This window comes from Emydura macquarii, unplaced genomic scaffold (assembly GCF_026122565.2).
Source record: "Emydura macquarii macquarii isolate MOO-44397 ecotype Brisbane River unplaced genomic scaffold, CSIRO-AGI_Emac_v2 contig_71, whole genome shotgun sequence".
NCBI classification, from domain to species: domain Eukaryota; kingdom Metazoa; phylum Chordata; order Testudines; family Chelidae; genus Emydura; species Emydura macquarii.
In genome coordinates this window covers 953,821-974,923 of record NW_027130208.1, presented here as the reverse complement: position 1 = coordinate 974,923, position 21,103 = coordinate 953,821, and the positions used below count along the sequence as shown (strand labels likewise).

Here is a 21,103-nt window from a genome sequence, read left to right as displayed (position 1 = left end):
GGCCAGCTGCAGTGGCACGTAGCTGATCCGCGACTACTACCAGCAAATCTCCACCGGCAGGCGCTGGAACACGGGGCTTTGTTACCGCAACGAATTCTTCCCTGGGGTCTGGCTGCTGGGTCTTGCCCACACGCTGGGGGTCCAATCGGTCGATGTATTTGGGGTCGGGGAGGAATTTTCCCCGGGTCAGATTGGCAGAGATGCTGGGGGGGGGTTCACCCTCCCCTGCAGCGTGGGGCACAGGTCGCTAGCTGGTTTGCACGAGTCCGTGGTGGAGTCTGTGTAACGTGAAGGCTGTAACGCAGCCAGAGGCTCGGCTCCACGCCAGGCCGGTGGGGAGGGTCTGAGGCCAGCACCGTGCAGGCGGTGGGCCCGTGTCGGAGAGCTGCTCGTGGTGTGCAGGGCAGGGCTCTACGGGAGCTCTGGGGCCGGGCGGAGGGGCCCGGCCCCAAGAGGATCTAGGAGGCACAGGAACCAGGGCTGTCCCTCCCCCCGCCGCCCAGCAGCTGCTCCCGCCTGAGCCCTGGGTAACCCGGCTGCTGGCTCTTCGCAGCGGGCTGGGGCAGGGTAGGCCAGGCACTGGAGCAGCGGTGGACAGGACAGTCTGCCAGCTGCCTGGGCTCCCGAGAGCAGGCTGGCAGCGTGGGCCAGGCCTGGGGCTGGGCTGCGGGCACGCCGGACCAGCGTGGGCCAGGAGTGGTGCTGGGGATGGCGACACTGAGCAGACGAACCACACGGAGAGGCAGCGACTGCAGGCAGGGGCTTTATTCACACACAAGCTGCCCCCGCCCTGTGCCAGGGCAAAGCGCCATAGGGATGCCAGGCCGCCTCTCACGGATCCCCCGCCCCACCTGCTGCGGAGAGCACGAGCCCCCCTCGGCCCCTCAGCCTAGCACTGGGCCAGGGGCCCGGCGACCCCAGCTTGCCTCTGTCTGGCCAGAGGCAGGGCAGAGCCTTGGGCTGCGGCAAGGAGGCGGCTGCGGAGCAGCTGGGGATGGAGCCCAGGCCCTGGCAGACGGGGGTGGGGGCTGGCCCCGGCGGGGGGCGGGGGTCACTGGCAGGTGTTGTAGATCTGGATCTGCTGGTTGATGGCACCCACGATGCCCTTCACCTTGGCCTCCAGCCCGTCCAGCTGTGCCGCCTTCTCCTCCAGCACCCGCTCGTTCTCCGCGTACGACCCCTCCAGCGCTGGCGGGACACAAGGCAGCAGGGTGAGCCAGCCCCCCGGGGCCTCCGCCACCGGCAGGGCCAGCCCCGCAGCGCCTCCGCCCCAGTGCTCACCTGTCAGCCGCTGCAGCTTGCCCTGGGCGTCCCGCAGGAGACCCTGGGCCTCGTCCCGCAGCCGCTCTGCCCGCTGCCTGGCCTGCAGCACCTCGCGCGCCCGGGTCTGCGCCAGCTCCTGCGCCGCCCGGTACCTGGCCTCCAGCCGCCCCTCCAGCAGCTGGGCCAGGCCCGGAGAGAGACAGCCAGTCAGAGAGCACCCACGGGCCAGGGGGGACCCCAGACAGACCAGCACGGCTGCCCCCCACCCGGCCCTACACGGACCCAGACAGAGCTGGCACGGCTGCCCCCCACCCGGCCCTACACGGACCCAGACAGAGCCGGCATGGCTGCCCCCCACCCGGCCCTACACGGACCCTGCTCAGAGCCAGGACAGCTGCCCCCCGGCCCTATACGGACCCCCCAACAGAGCAAGCATGGCTACCCCCCAGGCCCTACGCAGACCCTCCCCACAGGGCCTGAACCAAAGAGCCAGGCCCCCCTCCCCTGTCCCAATTTGCCCCGAGTCCCTTGCCCCACTCGCCTGCTTGGCCTCCCTGGCCCGGGTGTGCGCAGCGCTGGCCATGTCCTTGGCCCGCAAGGCCGCCAGGGTGTTGTTAACCCATTTCATCTTCAGCGCGCCCACCTGGCTGTCCAGCTGCCCCACCCGCTCCATGGCGTGCTGCAGCCGGCTCTCTGTGCTCGCCGTCTGCAGCTGGATCTGTCCAGGAGGGAGCGGGTCAGCCTGGGGAGCCCCAGCCTGCAGGGCCACGGCTGCAAGGAAGGTGGGGCCTGGCTGGGATCCTGGTGCGAACTCTGCGTGCCCTGGGACCCAGGGGGACTGTCTGTGACACGCCTGGCAGCCACTTGCTGGGTTAAAACGGCCCTGGGCAGAGCAGGAGGCATGAACCGTTGGGACCGGCGGGGGCGGCCTGGACTGGCGGGAACCAACCGTGACGATGTGGGATAGTCTCAGTGCTTGCCCCGAATACTCGCTGTGTGCCTCAGTTTCCCCATGTGTCACTCAAGTATCTAGGGGCGGGTGAAGGGCGTGTGATCGTTGCAGAGATGCTAGCGGGCGGGTGCGGCCTGTGCACAGACCAGGGCCGGGACCTGGTTCCCAGGAGCCAGCCGGCTGCGGCCCGGAACGAAGCGGGATGGCGCAGCCCGGGGCAGTGAGCGGCTGGGGGGAGGGGGGAGGAGGGGGCTCACCGTGCTCAGCGTGCTCTCCGTGTGCTGGATGTCGCTGGTGGCGCTGCGGATGGTGCTCTCAGCGGCGCTCTGGGCTCGCCTGGCGTCCTCCAGCGCCCGCCTCCCCACTTCAGCCGCATTCCTCACGCCCTCCGCCCGCGCCCTGCAACCGGGCAGACGGTCACGCGTGGGCATTGGCTCGCCCCTCCCTGGTGCAGCCTGGGCCTGGCCCCTGGCTCGGGGGCTGCGCAGGAAGCGGGGTCCCTGGCGGGTACCCCAGGGAGAAGGGGGCTCCCCGGGGCTCCCCACCCCTCTGCTCTCACCTGGCCCTGCGGGCGTCCTGCAGCAGCTGCTCCGCCCGGCGCACGTCCCCCGCCGTCTGCTCCAGGATGGCGTCCACGTGGGCCAGGCTGCTGACCCGCTCCTTGATCTCCTCGGCCAGGTGGCGGATCTGGGCCGGCGAGGCCGGGATGGACAGAGCCAGCACCCGCCGGGCCACCGCCTCGATGCTGTCGGGGTCGGCCCCCTCCTCTGCAGGGCGGGGAGCAGCTCAGCCCTGCCACCCTCCTGCCCCCCAGATGGTGCCCCCTTGTGCCCACCCCACGCCCCAGACACCGTCCCCGCCCCACCCCAGCCCCCTCCCTTGGCGGTGCCCACCCCTTCCGTCCCCTCCCTACCCTGCTACTGCCCCCCCGGCCGGGCCCACCCCCACCCGTGCCTGGGGAGGTGCCCAGCACCGCGGCCCCGCACTCACGGCTCAGGAAGCCCTTGACCTGGTGGATGAGCTCGCGCAGGGCCGTGTTGGAGCGCTCCACGCGCGCCTGCGTCTCATTGGCCTTGTCCAGCGCCGCCTGCGCCCGCAGCCGGGCCTCCTCCGCCTTCCCCTTCGCCGCGGCCACCTGCCACAGACGTCAGAGCCACGCGCACCGGTGCGCCCACGACGGGGAGCCTGCCCCCCACGGGCTCCCCCAGCGACGGGGCGGCCTGCCCCACGTGCCCCCCACGCGCCCCCCCGGCATCCATCTGTGCGCTGGCTGTGCCTGCTGCCCTCACCCACCTTCCCCACGCCCGCGCCGGCTCCGCTCCCCCCATCCACGCTGCAGCCTCCTACCTTGTGGAAAAGCTCCTCCACCTCGCTCAAGGCCTGGCGCAGCTCATCCTGCGCGTGCCGGGCCCGCTCCAGCGCGCTGCCGGCCGTGTCCAGCGCCCCGTTGCAGTCGAGGCCCCCACAGTGGCGCTGGCCGTCCTCGTCCCGGCAGCCGGCCCCGCCGCAGGGGCTGCTGGAGCAGGGGGCGTCCCCCGGCGCCCCGCACACCTGCGGGCAGACAGGGCACTGCAGCCGGGGGTCGCTGCCGTGCCACGGCCGTGCCGCCCCCTTGGCCCCTGCCCCCAGCTCCCCCGTGGCCCGGCCCCGCCCCCACCTTCTCGCTGATCTTGTTCACGTGCAGCGTCTGCACCGTGGCGGCCAGGTCGGCCAGCGCCCGCCGCTGGGCCGCGCTCCGCCGGTTGAAGGCGTCTCTGCTCCCCGCCATCAGCTGCTCCGAGCGGCGCCGGGCGGCCGCTGAGTCGCTCACCGCGCTGGGCACCGCCAGGCTGCTGGCACTGGCGTCCCGCTCGGCCGCCCGCGACTGGGCGTGGGACTGGCGGATGCTGTCGTAGGCACCTGGGGAGGGGCGGAGGCGGGCGGGATGAGCCAGGCCCCAGGCAGGGAGCCTCCCGCCCCCGCGCGGCCAGCCCCGGGGCCCGGCTCACCCAGCACGTTGGAGTTCTTCAGCAGGTGCAGATGGCGCGCCAGGTCCAGCAGGGTGAGGTTGAGGCCGCGGGCGCCGCGCTCCAGCGTGCCCAGGGCATGGTGGGCGTTGTAGGTCTCGTCCTGCGTGGCGGTGAGCGCGCCCTCCAGCTGGGTCAGCGTCTCCGTGGCCTCGCCGATGCGCTGCCTGGGGGCGAAGGAGGGTGAGGCCCTGGGGCAGCTGCGGCCATCCCACAGGTGCCGGCGGCAGGGGGCTGGGCTCCCCACACCCCCCTCAGGGACGCTGATCTCTGCCCCGCCCCCCCCGGCCGGGTTCCCATGGGGCAGGGTCTCGGCACCCCCACCCCCGTGCCCATTCCCGCTCACCGCAGCTCCTCCATGGTGCGCATCAGCTGGGTCACGGCCCCCGCGGTGGCGTTGCGGGCGTCCACGATGGCCCGGGCCGTGCCCAGCTTCTCCTCCAGCTGGCGGAAGTGCCTCTCGCTGGCGCCGGCAAGGCCCGTTTGCTGGATCTGCTTGGCGCGCAGCGCCAGGCCCCGGACGCGGGCAGCCAGGTCCTGCACCACGCGGTCCCAGTCCCCGAAGCACTGGTGGCAGGGCTGGCAGTCGGGGAAGGCGCCGGCAAAGCCGCGGGCGCACTGGTTGCAGTGGATGCCCGACACCCCCTGGCGGCAGGCGCAGTGCCCGGTGGCCCGGTGGCACTGGGCGCTGGCCATGCCGTGGGGGTCGCAGTCACAGGCTATGGAAAGCAGAGACACGTCAGCCGGGCACCCGAGAGCCCCGCGGACCCGCCGGGCCTGGCACGGCAGACGTGGCCACGGGCTGCCTGGCGCCCTCCCTCGGGCTGTGCCAGCAGGCAGCCGCCCGGCCCTCTCTGCCACGGTCCTGGTGCGGAGAGGCTGCGGGGCCCCCGCTCACCTTGGCACTGCAGGCTGGGCTCGCCCCAGTGGTTCTCCTGGCAGTCGGCGCAGGTGCGGCCCCCGAAGCCGGGCTGGCACGGGCACTGCCCCGTGAACTGGAAGACAGACGCTGGCTAGGGTCAGGGCTGCAGCACCCGATGCCCAGTGCCTGCAGGCACGGCCCTGCGCAGCCTCGACGCTGGGCACCGGCCCCCCATCCGAACCAGGCGGGCACCGAGCCCCCCCCGCCCCGTGGGCAGGCCTGCAGGGGGTGGGATGGGGGAGCTCAGCCGGGGGCAGCGAGGGGATGGACCGTCTCAGCCAGGGGTCCCACCACGGGCAGGGACTGCGGGCCTTGCCTGCCCCGCCTGGCACCGTCTCATCACCCCCAGCCGTGCTAGCCCACACCCTGTGACCAAGTGGGAATGTCTTGTCACGGTTTTATGGGGCCCGTTTGTGCCTCAGTGTCCCCTGCGTGCCGCCTCGTTACCCAGCAGGAGGGAAAGGGCCGTTTGCTCTCAGGCCGGGCGAAGAGACGCAGGCGTGGGTGGCACTGGCTGCCTGGGCCCTCGGCCCACAATCAGCAACCCCAACTGCCAGGCCATGGGCACCCAGCAACCCCCGCCCAAGGGACGCGGGGCCCTGCTCCTTAGGGAGGCTCAACGGCCTTTCCCCAGCTCAGGAACGAAGGCCGGGGCGGGGTGGGGCGGGCAGCAGCCGGCGATGGACAGAGCGTGACCCGTGGGGCTCCCCGCAGCCTGGCCGACCAGAGCGGACGCTGCTCCCCGAGGGCTCCCCGTGCCATGGGGCGAAGGGCCTGCAGCTCCAGGGCGGGGGCACTGGGCCCCGCAGGGGGACGGGGCTCTGCCGGGGCCTGGCTCCCTGGGACTCGCTGGCCGGAGCTCCTGGGGCGAGGCAGGGGCTGGAGCCCAGAGGCTCAGTGTGGGAGGCGGGGCGGCCACACGGCTTCCCCTGGAGGAAGGGTGGGGCCCCTCAGGGACCTGGCCTGCTGCAGGGGCCTCGGCCCTGCTCCTGGGGGCCCGGACCCACCCCTGCCCTGGGACTGCTCCCCTGGCCCGCCCTGCCCACCCCCGGCCCTGGCCCCGGCCGGGTCTCACCTGGTTGCAGACGGGGCCCAGCGAGTGCTGGGGGTGACAGGCACAGGCCTCACAGCCCTGCCCGCTGGCCAGGTTCCAGAACCCGGGGGCGCAGCGGTCACAGCTCTGCCCCTGGACGTTGGGCAAGCACTGGCACTGCCCGCTGCGCCGGTCACACCGGCACCCGTCCTGCTGGCTGCACTCACCGTGCTGCGTGCCCAGGGCGTTACAGGAGCAGCCTGGCAACGCAGACGGGGGTCAGCATCAGCAGGAAAGGGGCCCTGCGGGGATCCCGCTTAGGGGCACAGATGGGCGGGGGCTTGGCTGCATGGCCCTGGGCATCCAGTGCCCATCAGGGGCCCTGTGAGCCCCATACCTGGGGCTGGGACTGCCCCAGTAGGGGGAGGGGGGAAGAGTACCTGGTACCCTGGTAGGGTGGGGAGAGCCCATGCCAAGTGCCCGGTACCGGCGTGGGGGGACGTGTGGCTGGTGCCCAGGGCGGGAGGAACGGACCGTGTCCCCCATACCTGGGGGAGGTGGGGGGCCGTGTGGCTGTTACCCGGGGAGGGTGGGGAGGCAGGGGGGCAGGGGGCCGTGTGGCTGTTACCCGGGGGGGAACCGTGTGCCCGGTACCCAGGGTGCTCAGATGCTAGGGTGACGAGCGTGGTCCAGGAGACGGGCGGGGCCGGGCAGGGGCTGGTTCCCCCCCCCCCAGTCCAGGCCGGCAGCACGGCCCGGCGCTGCCCACACTCACGCTGGCAGCTGTGGCGAGCGGCGTCCCCGTAGTAGCCGGGCCGGCAGCGCTGGCAGTGCGCCCCCTCGGTGTGGTGCTGGCAGCGCAGACAGCGCCCCGTGCGCCGGTCACAGGCCTCCGCGTCCAGCGCCTCGATGTTCCCGCTGCACTGGCAGGGCTGGCAGCGCCCGCCCGCCTGCGCCGGGTTCCCGTAGTGACCGGGGGCACACTCCTCGCAGCGCAGACCTGCGGGCATCACGCCGGGACGCTGCAGCCAGGGCCCCGCTGGCACCTCCCCCCGCCAGCCCGCGCCCCCCCCAGCGCCCCCACCGCACTCCTGCTGGGTCACGTGGGGCTGGAGAAACCAGCAAAACCCCCGACGAGTACCAGGATCCCTGCGGGAAAAGGTCACCAGGCCTGGGTCTCAGGGCTCCCTCGGGGGACGGCGGTACAGCCCTGCGGGGGGGGGGGCAGGAAAGGGGGCACAGCTATGCCGTGGGGGAGGGCAGGCGCTCCTGGCTCAGCCCAAGCGACACTGAGCTGTGGGGCTGCAGGAGTACGAAGGCAGGGCAGAGCTGTGCCCCCAGCACTCCCAGGGTGGCCCCTCCATGCTGGGGGCTGAGCTGCCCCACGGCCCTGGCACGGCCGCGTCCCCCACTGATGCCACCCCAGGGCCGCGGAGCCAGCCTGGCTGGCAGCAGGGAGGAGCTGGTGCCCGAGGCCCGGGGGGCTCACCTGTGTAGCCGGGCAGGCAGGTGCAGATCAGCTGCCGGGAGTGGCTGTCCTGGCGGCAGGAGGCAGCGAAGTGGCGGGCGCTGCTGGGCCCCTCGGGGCAGGGGCAGGGGCGGCAGCGCTCCCCCGAGGCCAGCGTGGGGTTCCCATAGTGGCCAGCCGCGCACCTGCGGGGGGAGGCGGTGAGAGCCCAGGCCAGCACTGGGGACACCAGCTGCAGCCCTTCCCAGCACCCCTCCTGGTGTCCCACAGGGCCAGCGCCAGCTGGGGCTGGGCTGGGACGGGCAGAGCTGCCCGTGTGACTCGGCGCCCAGCCCCTGGCAACGCCACCCCGGGGAGAACTGACCCTTCCCTGGCACAGGGGAGGCCAGGCCGGGTCTCGGAGACGTGGAGCCTCCCACCCATTGCAACGGCAGACGCTGCAGAGACAAGTCGCCCCAGGACAGAGGCTGCAGAGGCAGCAGAGCATGTGCCACAGAACACAGCCGAGCTGGCAGGCGTCTGCGTTCAGAAAATCCGGGTGCACGGACAGGCAGCTCTCTGGTGCTGGGAGCCGAAGGGGACAGAGCGGGGATGGAGCGCGGAGAACAGAGCGTGGCAAAGCCCTGGCCACTGCCTCCCCCCGGCTAACCCACCCCGGCACTGCCCCGGGAGAGCCCCCCGGCACCCCCACCCCAGGAGAGCCCCCCCCCGGCAGAGCCCCCCGACACCCCTACCCCCCCAGGAGAGCCCCCCCGGCACCTCTGGCATCTGTCGCCCTCGGTGTGGTCCCGGCAGCGCAGGCAGCTGCCCGTGCGTGGGTCGCACTCGTCCGCGTGCCCGTTGCACTGGCAGGGCTGGCAGTGGGGGAAGCCCCAGGCGCCGGGCTGGCAGCGCTCGCAGCGGGGCCCGGTGGCGCCCGGCCGGCAGGGGCACTGCCCGCTCACGCTGTCGCAGAAGCTGCTCAGGGCTCCGTCACGGCTGCAGTGGCAGGCTGCGAGGGAGACCGGGAGAGCGGCTGGGCCACGCGCTGGGGCAGCGGCCGGCGGAGAGACGCCCCCACCCCAGGGGACCCCCCGGGAACCGGGGACCCTCACCCCACCACGGACCCCCCAAATGGGGCTTAGGGGAAAGCCTGGGAGCTCTCCTGTGGGGGAGCCCGTTGGAGCAGGGGCAGAGGGGCAGGGTGGGGAGCCCTTGTCGGGGGAGGGGGGGTCAGGGTGGGGCTGGGGAGCTGCTGTCGGGGGAGGGGCGGTCAGGGTGGGGGGCAGGAGTGGGGAGCCCCTGTCGGGGGAGGGGTGGACGTCACTCACCTCGGCATCCGGTGGTCCCAAAGCCAAAGGTGCCCGGGGAGCAGCGGTGGCAGCGGCGCCCCATCACGCTGGCTTTGCACTGGCACTGCCCCCCGTTGGGGTCACACTCGGAGCTCAGCGAGCCCTGGGGGTCGCACCGGCAGGCTGGGGGCAGTCAGACGGGCGTGTGACCCAGGGCACGGGCGGGGCAGCTTGTACACTCCAGCCAGGGCACAGGGTGCACCCCCAAATACACCGCCCCAAAGCGGGGACCCCTCCTCCCCAGAACACCCCCCGCGGAACCGGGGGACCCTCCAAAGACACTGCCCCAAACTGGGGACCCCTACCCTGCAATACACTGCCCGGAACCCCCCCGAATACCCCACCTGGAAATGATGGACCCCCCGAAGTACAGAGCCTGGACCCGGGGACCCCCCAGAAGGAGGGAGGGGCAGGCGGGCGGGGCGGGTACTCACGCAGCGCCCCCTCGTGGAGGATGGCCGACATGCTGGTCAGCAGGCGGGTGCACAGGTCGCTGGCGGGCCCCTTGCCCACGGCCCGGGCGTGCTGGCCACAGCGGTGCCGCTCAAAGGTCTCCCTGCGCCCGATGGCGGCCGCGTCGCCGGCGATGAACATCTCCATGGCCGAGTAGCGCGGCACCAGCACCAGCTGGGCAGGGAGAGACGTCAGCCAGCGCGGGGGGAACCCCGGCCCCCCGGCCCGGCCCAGCCCAGCCCCCTCCCGCCAAGACGTCCCAGCGCCAGGCTCACCGAGTCGAGCAGCACGCTGGCCCCGGGCACGGCCGGGCGCGAGGAGGAGCGGGCCAGCTGCAGGCGCAGGGTGTAGCGCAGACCCTGCTCCAGGCAGACGGGCTGGGGCAGCAGCACGTACCTGTGGGGGGACAGCACGGCTGAGGCCGGGACCCACGGCGCAGCTGCCTGCAGCTTAGCCCGGCCTGGCGGCTCCGCCCTCCTCCCCGGGGCTGGGCTCCTGCTCACAGATCCGGGAGCACCCGCCGGGCCGGCAGACACCCCACACGCTGCCGCAGGGCAGCTCCCCACGCCCCACGCCCGCCGGGCACCCCTCCGCGCGGCGCCGACTCTCCCCGCCCACTCACCGGGCCCGGGGCGGCAGAGCCACGGCCAGCCGGTCGTCGGCGGGGATGGTGTTCCCACAGGGGCTGCTGGGGCGCACGGGCCCGGGGCGCACCACAGACACCGTCACCTCCTCCCACGGCTCCGGGAGCTGAGCGCCGGGACAGGCCAGTCAGAGCGGGCAGGGCCGGGCGAGAGCTGGGGGGGCCGTGACCCGGGGCCGTGGGGGGAGGCACTGGCCATGGGCGGCAGCTGGGTGGGGGCAATGACACAGGCGGTAGCAGGGGGCCATGACCCAGGGCTGCAGGTGGGGGGGGGCCTGATCCAGGGCCAGTGGCGGTAGAAGGGGGGGCAGTGACAGGCGGTAGCGGGAGGGGGCCCATGACCCAGGGCTGGGCGGAAGCAGGGCGGGGGGGGGCGGGTGACCCCAGGGCCCGGGCAGCGGTGGGGGGAGGTGACTGGGGACGGGCGCGGCTGGGGGGCCGCGGGCGGGCGGGCACTGACCTGGAGCTCGTAACGGAGCAGCACGTCGTACTCCATGGAGGCAGGCACGTCGGCCACCTGCAGCTCCACGCTGCCGCCCTCCAGCAGGCGGGCGAAGCCCAGCCCGGTCCAGGTGGCCGGCCGGCCCACGGGCTGCGCCCGCTCCACCACCACGCCCTGCGCCAAGGGCAGCCGTGAGGAACAGCCCGTCCCCGCGAGCGGCTCCCGGGGCCCGGTCCCGCCCACGCCCGGCACCGCAGCAACGCCCGGGGCCCGCCCTGGTGCCCGCCCTGGTGCCCCCCGTCTCCGCCGGCCCCGGGCAGGTGCGGCTCTGGCTGGGCTCTGGATCCCCGGCCCCACATGTCGCCCCAGCCCAGCTTTCCCCAGGGGGCCCTGATCCCCGGCCACCCCGTGCTGCTGGGGGCTGCCCTCACCTGGTGCAGCCGGCCCTCCTCCGCCTCGTAGGTGTAGTGGTCCAGGCGCACGCGGTAGAAGCCAGCCTCCACCTGGCCGCACGTCCGGCCCACCATGTGCCCGCGGCAGCGGCACTGCCCCGTCTCCACGGCACACCTGGCGGAGAGCAGCGGCAGGGAGTGGGGGGGGCTGAGCCCTCCCCCCCCCCCCGGCACCACTGGGCCCCTCTGCCCAGGGTGCGACCCCCAACAACCCCCAACCCCTGCAGAGCTGGCATCGCCCCCGCCTGGGCGCTGCCCCCTCCCCTGCCCCTCCAGCCCCCCCGGCGCCGTGCCCAGCGCCCACTCACTGGTTGTCGCGGGCGCCTCCCACGTCGCAGTCGCAGGCGCGGCAGCCCTGCAGGTCCTGGCTGAGAGCCCAGTGCTGCGGCTGGGGGCAGAGGCTGCGTTAGGGACCGGCCCTGCCCCCTCCCACCAGCCACTGCCCCGATGCCTGGGCCAGGCCAGGGCGGGACGGGAGCAGGGCCCAGGGGTGCGTCCTCGAGCACCCGCTGCCAGGCACAGCGTGACGCCCCATGGGGGCTGGTGCGGACGCCGTGGGGCGGCGCCCGGGGGTCTGGGGGGGCAGCACTCACCAGGCACTGGCTGCAGTCCCGGCCGGTCACCAGGCGCTTGCAGAAGCAGTTCCCGCTGAGGGGGTCGCACTGGGTCCCGCCCGACGCCGTCCCCTGCGGGTGACACCGGCAGCCTGGCCCGGGAGAGTGGGGGAGAGCGTGTCTCTGGGCCAGCCCTGCCCCACGGCGCCCCCACCCCACTGTGCCACAGCCCCACCCCACAGAGCCCCGCCGCCGCCCCCACTGCACCCCAGACCCACAGCGCCCCAGACCTGGCCCCACGGCACCCCAGCCCACCAACCCCACAGCGCCTCAACCCCCACAGCACCCCACAGCGCCCCGGCCCGACAGCGCCCCACAGGGAACCCCCAAGCCAGCAACCCACCTGCCCCCTCTCAGCTCCCCAGCCAGCACCCCCACCTTCCCCTAAAGCCCCCCGCTGGGAGCCCCCCGCCCCATGGCTGCCCTGCTGGCAGAGGCCGGGATGGCCGAGGTACCCACGCTGGCAGCCCTGGGGGTTGTCTGCGCTGAGCCCGTAGAATCCCGGCTTGCAGTGGTCGCAGCGCGGGCCCTGCGTGTGCTCCTTGCAGCGACAGCGCCCAGCCACCAGCCCCAGCGCCGGGTCGTCGTGGGCGTCACACGTCCCGCCATCCAGGGCGCCAGCCGGGTCACAGTCACAGGCTGGGGAGCCGCAAACAGGCAGTCAGGCAGGTGCCCAACCCCCTGGGCCATGCCCCTTCCCCGCCCGACTGGAGACCCAAGCCCCGGCCCCCAGGAGAGCTCAGCCCGCTTCCCTCGCGCCCCTCACCTCGGCAGGCCCCGGGGTCCCGCAGCTCCCTGCCGGGCTGGCGGTAGTAGAAGGGTTTGCAGAGCTGGCAGCGGCGGCCCATGGTGTTGTGCTGGCACTCGTCACAGACGCCCCCGCTGGCGTTGCCCGTGGCCAGGTACACGGCCATGTCGAAGTGGCACCGGCGCGAGTGCTGGTTACAGTCGCACTCTGCCGAGACATGGCGCTGTCCTGTCACCCGGCCCGGCCACGCCCCACGGCCCCCGGCCCCCCAGACTGGCCACCCGGCCCGGCCACGCCGCACGGCCCCCGGCCACCCAGGCTGGCCACGCCCAGCCCGGCCACGCCGCACGGCCCCTGGCCACCCAGACTGGCCACCCGGCCCGGCCACGCCCCACGGCCCCCGGCCACCCAGACTGGCCACGCCCAGCCCGGCCACGCCCCACGGCCCCCGGCCCCCCAGACTGGCCACCCGGCCCGGCCACGCCCCACGGCCCCTGGCCACCCAGACTGGCCACCCGGCCCGGCCACGCCGCACGGCCCCCGGCCACCCAGACTGGCCACCCGGCCCGGCCACGCCGCACGGCCCCCGGCCACCCAGACTGGCCACCCGGCCCGGCCACGCCCCACGGCCCCCGGCCACCCAGACTGGCCACCCGGCCCGGCCACGCCGCACGGCCCCCGGCCACCCAGACTGGCCACCCGGCCCGGCCACGCCACACGGCCCCCGGCCACCCAGACTGGCCACCCAGCCCGGCCACGCCACACGGCCCCCGGCCACCCAGACTGGCCACCCGGCCCGGCCACGCCGCACGGCCCCCGGCCACCCAGACTGGCCACCCGGCCCGGCCACGCCGCACGGCCCCCGGCCCCCCAGACTGGCCACCCGGCCCGGCCATGCCGCACGGCCCCCGGCCCCCCAGACTGGCCACCCGGCCCGGCCACGCCTGGCCACCCGGCCCGGCCATGCCGCACGCCACCCAGCCCGGCCCAGCCACGCCCCACGGCCCCTGGCCACCCAGCCTCCACGCCCAGCCCGGCCACACCACACAGCCCCTGGCCACGTCTCCTGGCCACACTGCCTGACTCCCGGTCCCCCAGCCCGGCCACACCGCACATCTCCCAGGCCCGCCGCCCAGCCCCCGGCCCCGCCCGCCCCACCGGCCACTCACTCCTGCAGGCGTTGGTGCTGTGCCCCTCGGCCGGGCGCCAGGGCAGGTCGTTGTAGAAGCTGTCACACTTCTCGCAGTTGAGGCCCTGCGTGTTGTGTTTGCAGGCGCACCTGCCATGCACCTGCCACGGGAGGAGCCGGTGAGGGGCGTGCCCGCAGCCCTGCTCGCCCCACGCCAGCGCCAGGCAAGAGCGGAGCCTGGCACCTCCGGCTCAGGGCCAAGGCCTCAGTGTGCGCCAGCTCAGAGGGACCCGCCCCGGGACAGGAGACCCGCTCAGCTCCCACTGCTCGGCGGGCAAGGGGCCGAGCCGGGCAACTCGGGGGGGCTCTCGGATCCATGCCCTGCCTGCTGGGAATGGGGCCAAGACCCACAGCCACAAAGGGGGCAACCGGCCTAAGCCTGACGGCAGGGAGCCTGCCCCCGTAGCCCTGCTGCAGGGCACGGCAGGGCCGGGCACCAGCGGGGCTCAGCTCCGGGAGCGCCGGTGAGAGCCGGGGCAGCGCAGGAGGAACACGCAGCCGGGGAGGGTCAGGGGCAGGGGAGAGGGGCAGAGCCGGGCAGGCCGGGGGACGAGCAGTGCGGCCCTACCATGCCTTCGACGTCGGCGCGGGCGCCGGGGCCGGGCGCGCACTGGCTGGCGTGGCCGTAGCAGAAGCAGTTCCCGCGCAGCACCAGCTCGTAGAGGGCGTAGTAATACTTCTCCCGCACCTCCCGCCGCGCGTCCAGCAGCTCGTCGCCCAGCGTGTGCAGCTTGCTCAGGTTCACCCGCAGGTTGGTGACGCGCAGCAGATCTGGGGGCAGACGTGACCTGCTGCACCGCCCGTCGCCAGCCGGGGCGGGGGCCTGGAGCCCGGGGCGGACGCTGCGGCTGGGGATCTCCCTGCCCGTCTCCTGGGGGGCGGCCAGGGGAACACGCCCACACGTGGGGAGCGACCCCGGGGAGACCAGGGCTGACACCAGCAACAGCCGGAATAACCCAGCCGAGAACAGACCAGAGACAGAACAAGGCAGGGCTCGGGCCGGGCCTGCCCACCCTTCCCCAGGGTCCCCCCGCATCCCGCAGCCCGCGCCTGCTGCTCTGAGACCTGGCGCGTTCAGGCTGGGCTCTGCCTGTGCGCTCTGGGACCCGCGCCGCTCTCCAGGCGTCCCCAGCTGACCCGCTGGGGGCAGAGCTGTGCCCGCGGCTCGACTCACTCTGGATGTCCGGGCTGTAGGGGTCTCGGATGGGGATGGCAGGGTCCAGAACTCTGTAGATCACCTGCAGCACGGAGACACGCCCATGAGCCCAGGGGAGAGGCCCCAGCAGTGCTGGCGCAGGGGCAGGCCAGGGTGGGGGGCAGGCCTGGTGCGCCCGTTACATGCACCACAGGGGCCGGAGTCCAAGGTGCTGCCTGGCCCGGCCCTGCCCAACATCCAGCAGTGGCAAGGCAGGGTCGGGGGTTGGGGTGCGGGAAGCTCAGCCCCCCGCCTTCGCCAGGGCAGCACGCCGGAGGGAGGGAGGGAGGGAGTGCTGCCGCCAGCCTGGCCATGCCCCTGGCGAAGGGGAAAGCGCCCAGGTTCACTGGCGCCCGTGCTCTGGGCAGAAGAGAAGCGGCTGGCTGGGCTGGCCCCCAAGACAAACGCACGGGAGGGGCAGGACGAGCCCAGCTTGTCTCTGCTCCTGGCTCCCACGAGCAGCCCCTCGGCCCCCGGTGCCACCCGGCAAACTGGGACCAGTGTGGGGCTGGGCGGGGGGGCAGGGCTGTCAGCTGCTCTCCCAGCGCTTGCCAGACAGCAAGGAGGGAGGGAGGAGAAGGAAGGAGGTGGGGGAGGAACAGCGCAGGTCGCCCTTCCCCGGTGGTGGCTGGCCTGGAGCTGGAGCCGGGGGAGGTGCCGCCCCCCAGGTCCCTCCTTGTGGGTCAGGCTGGCGCGTGGGATGGGGCCGGGGGAGGCCCACGGGTCCCAGGACGCAGAGGGGCAGCAGGAGCCGGCGTTTCCCACCCAGCGTCTCCCTTAGGCACCGGGGCAGAGCCGGCGGCCCCGGGCTGGTTTGCCATCACTTCGGCAATTCCCAAGCCGCTGCTGGCTCACGGGGCAGGATCTCAGCCGGCCTGAGCTAGAACAGGCGCGTGCGACCCGACGCAGCTTGTCCCCCTTTGCACCCGACCCGACCCGACCCGCCCGCCCGCGGCCCGCCAGGCCCTTCCTCCCCCCTCGCACCCGGACCCGCAGCAGGGCACGGTTCTGTGCCCAGCCCCCGCGCTGCGAGCTAGGCGGGCTGATCTCAAAGGCCCCCGGGTCAGCCCGGCATTTGCCAGGCCCAGGGGCTTCCAGCGCCCTGGACACGGGCCGGGGCCAGGCGGGGACACGCCTGAGGCCCCCCACTCACCTCTCCCTCCGTGGAGGGCTCGATGTCCGAGTAGCGGGACTCGCAGATGACATCATCCGCCCGGCGCGGGGGCCCGGGGGCGACGCCGGGGAAGGCGGACGCACAGTCGTAGGCGAAGTAGCGATACACCCGCCAGGTGCGCCCGAAATCCGCCGAGCGCTCCAGCAGCATGGCCGCCGGGCGGAAGGTCTGGGGGAGAAACGCGGGAGCTGAGAGCGGGCCCCGGGCGGGGGGGAGGGGGATTGCCGTGCCCCCAGCATGGCCGGGAGGGGGAGGGGGGAGCAGCAAAGGAACCAGCTGACGGCTCCCAGGCCCCGGCGGTCGGCCCCCGCGCGTGCCCCGCGTCCCAGGGGAGCAGGCTCTGGCCGGGCGGCTGGCAGGGCTCCCTGTGCCCGGCGCGGACCCACCTTGAAGGTCATGATGAGGTGGGTGAAGTGGAACTCGGCCTCCAGGTCCAGGCGGATGCTGACGTGCTCCACGCCTGCGGAGAGAGGGGCCGTGAGTGGCGCTGCCCGGCGCTGTGGGGGGGCAGCTGTCCTGGGGCCCGGGTGCTGCTGTGGGGCCAGGTCGATGCCCCCTCAGACCCTGGTCGCTGCCAAGGACTGGCAGGGGCCAGGCTGCAAATAACCTGGGGGGCTGGGTGGGGCCAGGGGAGTCAGCGCTCCCCCCATGCAGGAGAGAAGGGAAGAAGCAGGCCCCTGGGCACCCCCAGCTCCATTGGCCCCACGCCGGCAGCCGTGGGGCTCTCCTGGTTAGGGGTCGTACAGGATCAGGGCCCGGCCCTTCTCTGCAGGGGGACCCCACGGCCCATTGCCCTCACCCCCCCAGCAGCCACCTACCCCGGGGGCTGGATGGGGACCACTCTGGGCCCGGGGGGACCAAGCCGAGCCCAGCCCCACACAGACCTGCCAGGGGAGCGGGGCAGGGCTGGGGCTCACCATTCTCGGACTGCCACCAGGCCTTCCTGCGGTGGGGCACGAAGGAGGGCACGGCGTTCTCGATCCGGTGGCTGACGGGGTTGGCCCCGGGGGCGTAGGGCTGGCGTGAGTCGCACACGAAGCACTTCTTCTCATCCTGCAACAGAGCCGCCTTACTGCACCCGCCTGCAGCCCGGGCCCCTGGCCGCCCTCCACGCCCCGGCGCCCCACACCCGCCTGCAGCCGGGCCCCCGGCCGCCCTCCACGCCCCGGCGCCCCACACCCGCCTGCAGCCCGGGCCCCCGGCCGCCCTCCACGCCCCGGCGCCCCACACCCGCCTGCAGCCCGGGCCCCCGGCCGCCCTCCACGCCCCGGCGCCCCACACCCACCTGCAGGTGGCTGACGATGCAGTAGGGCTGGGCTCCCTGCAGCCCGCAAGTGGAGGAGGCCGTCAGCCGCTCGGCTCGGCCCACCAGCAGGTCTCCGGTGGCGGGGTAGCAGCTGCCCAGGGAGCAGCTGTGCGGGGGCTCGGGGTCCTGGCACAGGGCCCCCCCCAGCACTGCGGAGAGAGGGCAGAGCTGAGAGGGGAGCAGCTGTGGGTCACCCCAGCAGGGAAGGGCGGGGCGAGGGCGCTGGGGGTCCGTGCCCTGCTCGGGGGCAGTGGGGCACCTCCCTAGCAGACATGGAGGGCAGGGGCCTGCCCCCTTCCACGCTGGGAGCCCAGAGCTGCGTCCCCTCCCCACAAGGCCTGTCCGGGGCAGGGGAGGGCAGGGATCTGCCCTGGCGGGGAGAGAGGTGCCCTAACGTGGGGGCAGGAGGCTGTCCTGGTACCACGGGGGAGGGGAGTATGCCATGGGGCGGAGGGGGGCTGCCCTGGCACTGACGGGCACCGCGACCGTGCTGCTCCCCTTTGTTCTGCCATCACCCCAGAGCTGGGGCTCCCTGGTGCCGAGCGGGGCCAGAGCCAGGGGCTGGTGGTCAGACAGCGGCAGGCGGGGGGGGAGGCCTGGCTCCAGGCTGCTCTGAGCCCCCCTTGGCCACCTGTCCCTGCCCTTCAGCAGGGCCAGAAATGCAGCAGGCGAGTCCCTTCCGCCGGCCGGGCCGGAAACAGCTGCCAGCCAGAAATAGCTGGGCCAGGCCCTCGCTCCCCCCGCAGGGGCTCTGGGCCCAGCCGGGCAGGCAGCCAGGGGAGGGGCAGCCGCTGCATGCAACAAGGCTTTCGTCTGCACCCCGGGGGCCCAGGGCGCTGGCAGCCCAGCCAGGGAGAGGGGCCCGGCTGGGTGCGGCCGGGCCTGGAACCCAGGAGTCCGGGCTCCCTGATCACCCACCTGTGATGCTGCTGCCTATGGGGGGGAGCTCAGCACACTCCCTGTCCTCTGCCAGGCCCTCTGTACCACTGGGGGGCTGCTCGCTCTGGGGGGGAGGGGACAGCCCTGTCTCCCCCCCATCCTCCCTGGGCAGGCTGTGCTCCGGGCACCCAGCCAGCTCTGCCCAGCGCTCCCCCATCCCTGGCCACCGTGCTTCAAATGCTCCCCACTGCCCCGGTGGGTCCTGGCGCTCCCCTCCCCCAAGGGCTGGGGGCATGAGGGGGGCTGGCAGCCGGCGGGCCGGGCATGCCCAGTGCCAGGCTCAGCAGCGGGAAGGGAATGGCAGGGGCACAGCTGGCACTGACCCTGGCAGTCCCAGCTCAGGACAGGGTTGGGGGGAAGTGCCCAGGGCTCAGCCCCGACTCCCGCAGACTCCTTCCTGGCCCCACAACTCCCTGCAGGGGATGGTGCCAGGCCAGCGCCCTGTGGTGGGGGGCAGCACCCCCCAGGGGACGGGCCAAGCATACAGCATGGGCCTCAATGGTGCCCGCAGGGAACGGGCCAAGCGACCGCCCACCCATGAGCCCCATCTCCTGGGGGGGGTTGGCTCTCAGCCCCCCTGACCCCAGGCTGCAAACGGGGAGGGCGGGAGCCCCAGGGGATTAGGGAGGGGCTGCGTCAGCTGCACAGAGACCACAGGGCAGCGGGGCAGGAGCTGGGAGGATGAGGGGGGAAGGGCACCTGGGGGGCAGGGGCCACGGTAGCAGCTGCCCAGGAACCCCGCGCTCCAGGCCCCACCCCCCAACCACACATCTGGAGTGGGAAGGGGCGGGGCCAGGCTGCCACCTGGGCGGGGGCGGGGCCAGGCTGCCCACCTGGGCGGGGCGGGGCTTCCCTCACTCTGGGCATCCCTCGAAGGTCCCGGTGCCAGGCGCCCGCTCGCTGCAGATGCGGGGCAGGGGCCGGATTCCTCCCGTGACCGGCCCGGTGCCGAGGGGGCTCAGCGGCAGCCCCGCCACGGGGGATCGCGCCCTGCCCCGCCGGCCAGGGCCAGGGTGTGCCCGGCGCAGGACGCGCTGTGGGGCAGGCTCAGCACCGGTGCCCCGGGCCTTTGCCCCGCTGCCGGCCCGGAGACCCACGGGCAGCCCCCGGGCACCGGCCGCGCCCAGCCCCAGCTCCCTGCCCACCCCGCTCCCGGCCCGGCCCGGGCTCACCCGCCAGCAGCCAGCCCCACAGCCGCATCGGGGCCCCTCGGGTCTCGGCTCGTCCTGCGCCGCCGCCTGCTCCTCGTCCAGCCCGGCCGCGCCCCGCCCGGCTCGGCTCGGCTCGGCTCGGCCCGGCCCCGCTGCGCCCAGGGACCAAACTTGGTCGGGGAAAGTGAACTCGGCGCCGGGCCGCAGGGAAAGTGCGGGGCGGATCGTGCGCCGGGAGCTGGAGCCGCCGCCCCCCGTGCTGGGCTGGGGGCGCTGCCGGGCCCGCCTCCCCCCACGGGCGGGCCCGGAGAGCGGCGGGCCGGGCCGGGCCGGGCCGGGCAGGGCTCAGCTGCGGGGGCGGGGCAGGACCGGCCCAGCCCCGCGCCAGGGGACGGGCGGGCAGCGGGCGCCGTGCAGGTGCCGGGCGGCCCCGCGGGAGGGGGCAGGGCGAGCCCCGAGCCCCGCTGCTGGCCGGGGGTGCAAGGGGGCGAGCTGCAGCCCCGGCCCGGCCCTGGGGGGCTCGCAGCGCGGGGGCCGTGTCCTGCGGGCCGGCAGCCGGGGGAGGGTCAGGGCAGCCGGGGGCCCCCTGCAGCGGGCGGGCACGGCCCTGGGGGCGGCTCTGGGGGGCGGGGGCAGGTCGGCGCAGCAGCTCCTGGCCGAGCGGCTCCGGCTTTTCCCCCGCGCTGGCCAGGCCGGGCCGGGCTGGAATGCGATGCGCGTCCGGCCGGGGGGCGGGATGTGGCCAGGCTGGGGCCGCCCCCAGGCCGGGGATGGGGGGCGGCCCCAGCCCGAGGCGGCGCCGCAGAGACGCTGGTAGCTCGGGGCCCGGCCAAATCCCACCCCCACCCCGCCTGCTACAGCCCGGCCACGGGACGCCCCCTCACCCAGCGCCGAGGGAGGGGCCCTGTATAAGCAGCCCTGTGCCACCCCCCAGAGCAGGCTGCATCTCAGCAGTGGGCAAAGGAGCCTTGTGTGAACAGCCCCCCTGCCCTGCCCTGCCCTGCCCCACCCCAGGGGCAGCCGCCTCTGGGCCGGGTGAGGGGCTCTGCTCAGCCCCGCGCCCACACAGCCAACCCCACACCAGCACCTGCTGGCCGTCTGCTGCCCCCGGCCTGCCAAGGCAGTGGGTGCTGCCCCGCCTGGCTGCAGGGTGCGCGGAGCCAGGGGGCTGGGGCGGGGTGAGGCGACGGGCTGGGCCCCCCTTGGCCATTCCTGGTCCCAGAGCAGCAGCGCCGTCGTTCCCAGTTGTGCCCGGTGCCGTTCTCCTCGGGGCCCTGCGCTGTAACACCCGGTGTGCTGGCGGGGGCTGCCCGGCTCCGGTGTCAGGCTGGCAGCGTCGCACTGGCCACGCATGGGCCACGAGTTCCTGGCGCCTGGTTCTGGGCTCCGGTAACTGTCCCCACGGCAGAGCCGCTCCGTGCACAGGCCCTGCTCAGCACCGATCCGGGGCCGGCCTGTGACCCCCTCCCTGGAAGGGGTGAGCGTGATGGGCCCCCTGCCTGGATGCAGCCTCCGGCCAGGGACAGCCAGCTGGGACGTGGTCTGCGCGGCACCTGCCCTCCATGATGATGAGGTGGGCACAGCTGGAACAAGCCCGTCCTAGGGCCTGGCAGCCTGACCCACGTGCCAGGTGACTGGCACAGGAAGGGCCCAGCCCAGAGCTCCCCTGGTCCCGCTCAGCAAGGGAGCAAGTCTCAGGGGTGGAGCCTGTCTGGGGCCTGGGGTCCGGCGTGGCTGGCACCGTCCACGTAGCAATGGCTCCTGCGTGCGGCCGTTCTGTGCCAGCCTCTGGCTCTGCCACCCAGCAGCTGCCTCCCGGGTG

At 74.2% G+C, this 21,103-nt stretch overlaps 1 protein-coding gene across 2 annotated transcripts; it reads right to left on the bottom strand.

Moving 5' to 3' along the window:
- Positions 1-411: 411 nt before the first annotated feature.
- LAMB2 (laminin subunit beta 2) lies at positions 412-19,461 on the bottom strand. Of its 2 annotated transcripts, XM_067540875.1 has the most exons (33): positions 19,303-19,461; positions 17,171-17,340; positions 16,803-16,938; positions 16,272-16,345; positions 15,865-16,053; positions 14,691-14,754; positions 14,085-14,287; positions 13,497-13,617; positions 12,346-12,534; positions 12,039-12,218; positions 11,559-11,671; positions 11,274-11,353; positions 10,945-11,080; positions 10,532-10,687; positions 10,051-10,178; positions 9,704-9,824; positions 9,410-9,602; positions 8,955-9,098; positions 8,404-8,635; positions 7,666-7,829; positions 6,952-7,176; positions 6,219-6,436; positions 5,120-5,216; positions 4,568-4,940; positions 4,204-4,388; positions 3,873-4,114; positions 3,563-3,766; positions 3,206-3,350; positions 2,775-2,982; positions 2,473-2,614; positions 1,805-1,981; positions 1,282-1,441; positions 412-1,188 (listed from the first exon to the last, which is right to left on the bottom strand). In XM_067540875.1, exons 1-33 carry the CDS (start codon positions 19,328-19,330, stop codon positions 1,052-1,054), a joined length of 5,334 nt encoding a protein of 1,777 aa, XP_067396976.1. In that variant the 5' UTR covers positions 19,331-19,461; the 3' UTR covers positions 412-1,051. The 2 variants fall into 2 exon arrangements, with proteins under 2 accessions (XP_067396976.1, XP_067396984.1); XM_067540883.1 differs by lacking the exon at positions 12,039-12,218.
- Between the last annotated feature and the right edge of the window lie 1,642 nt (positions 19,462-21,103).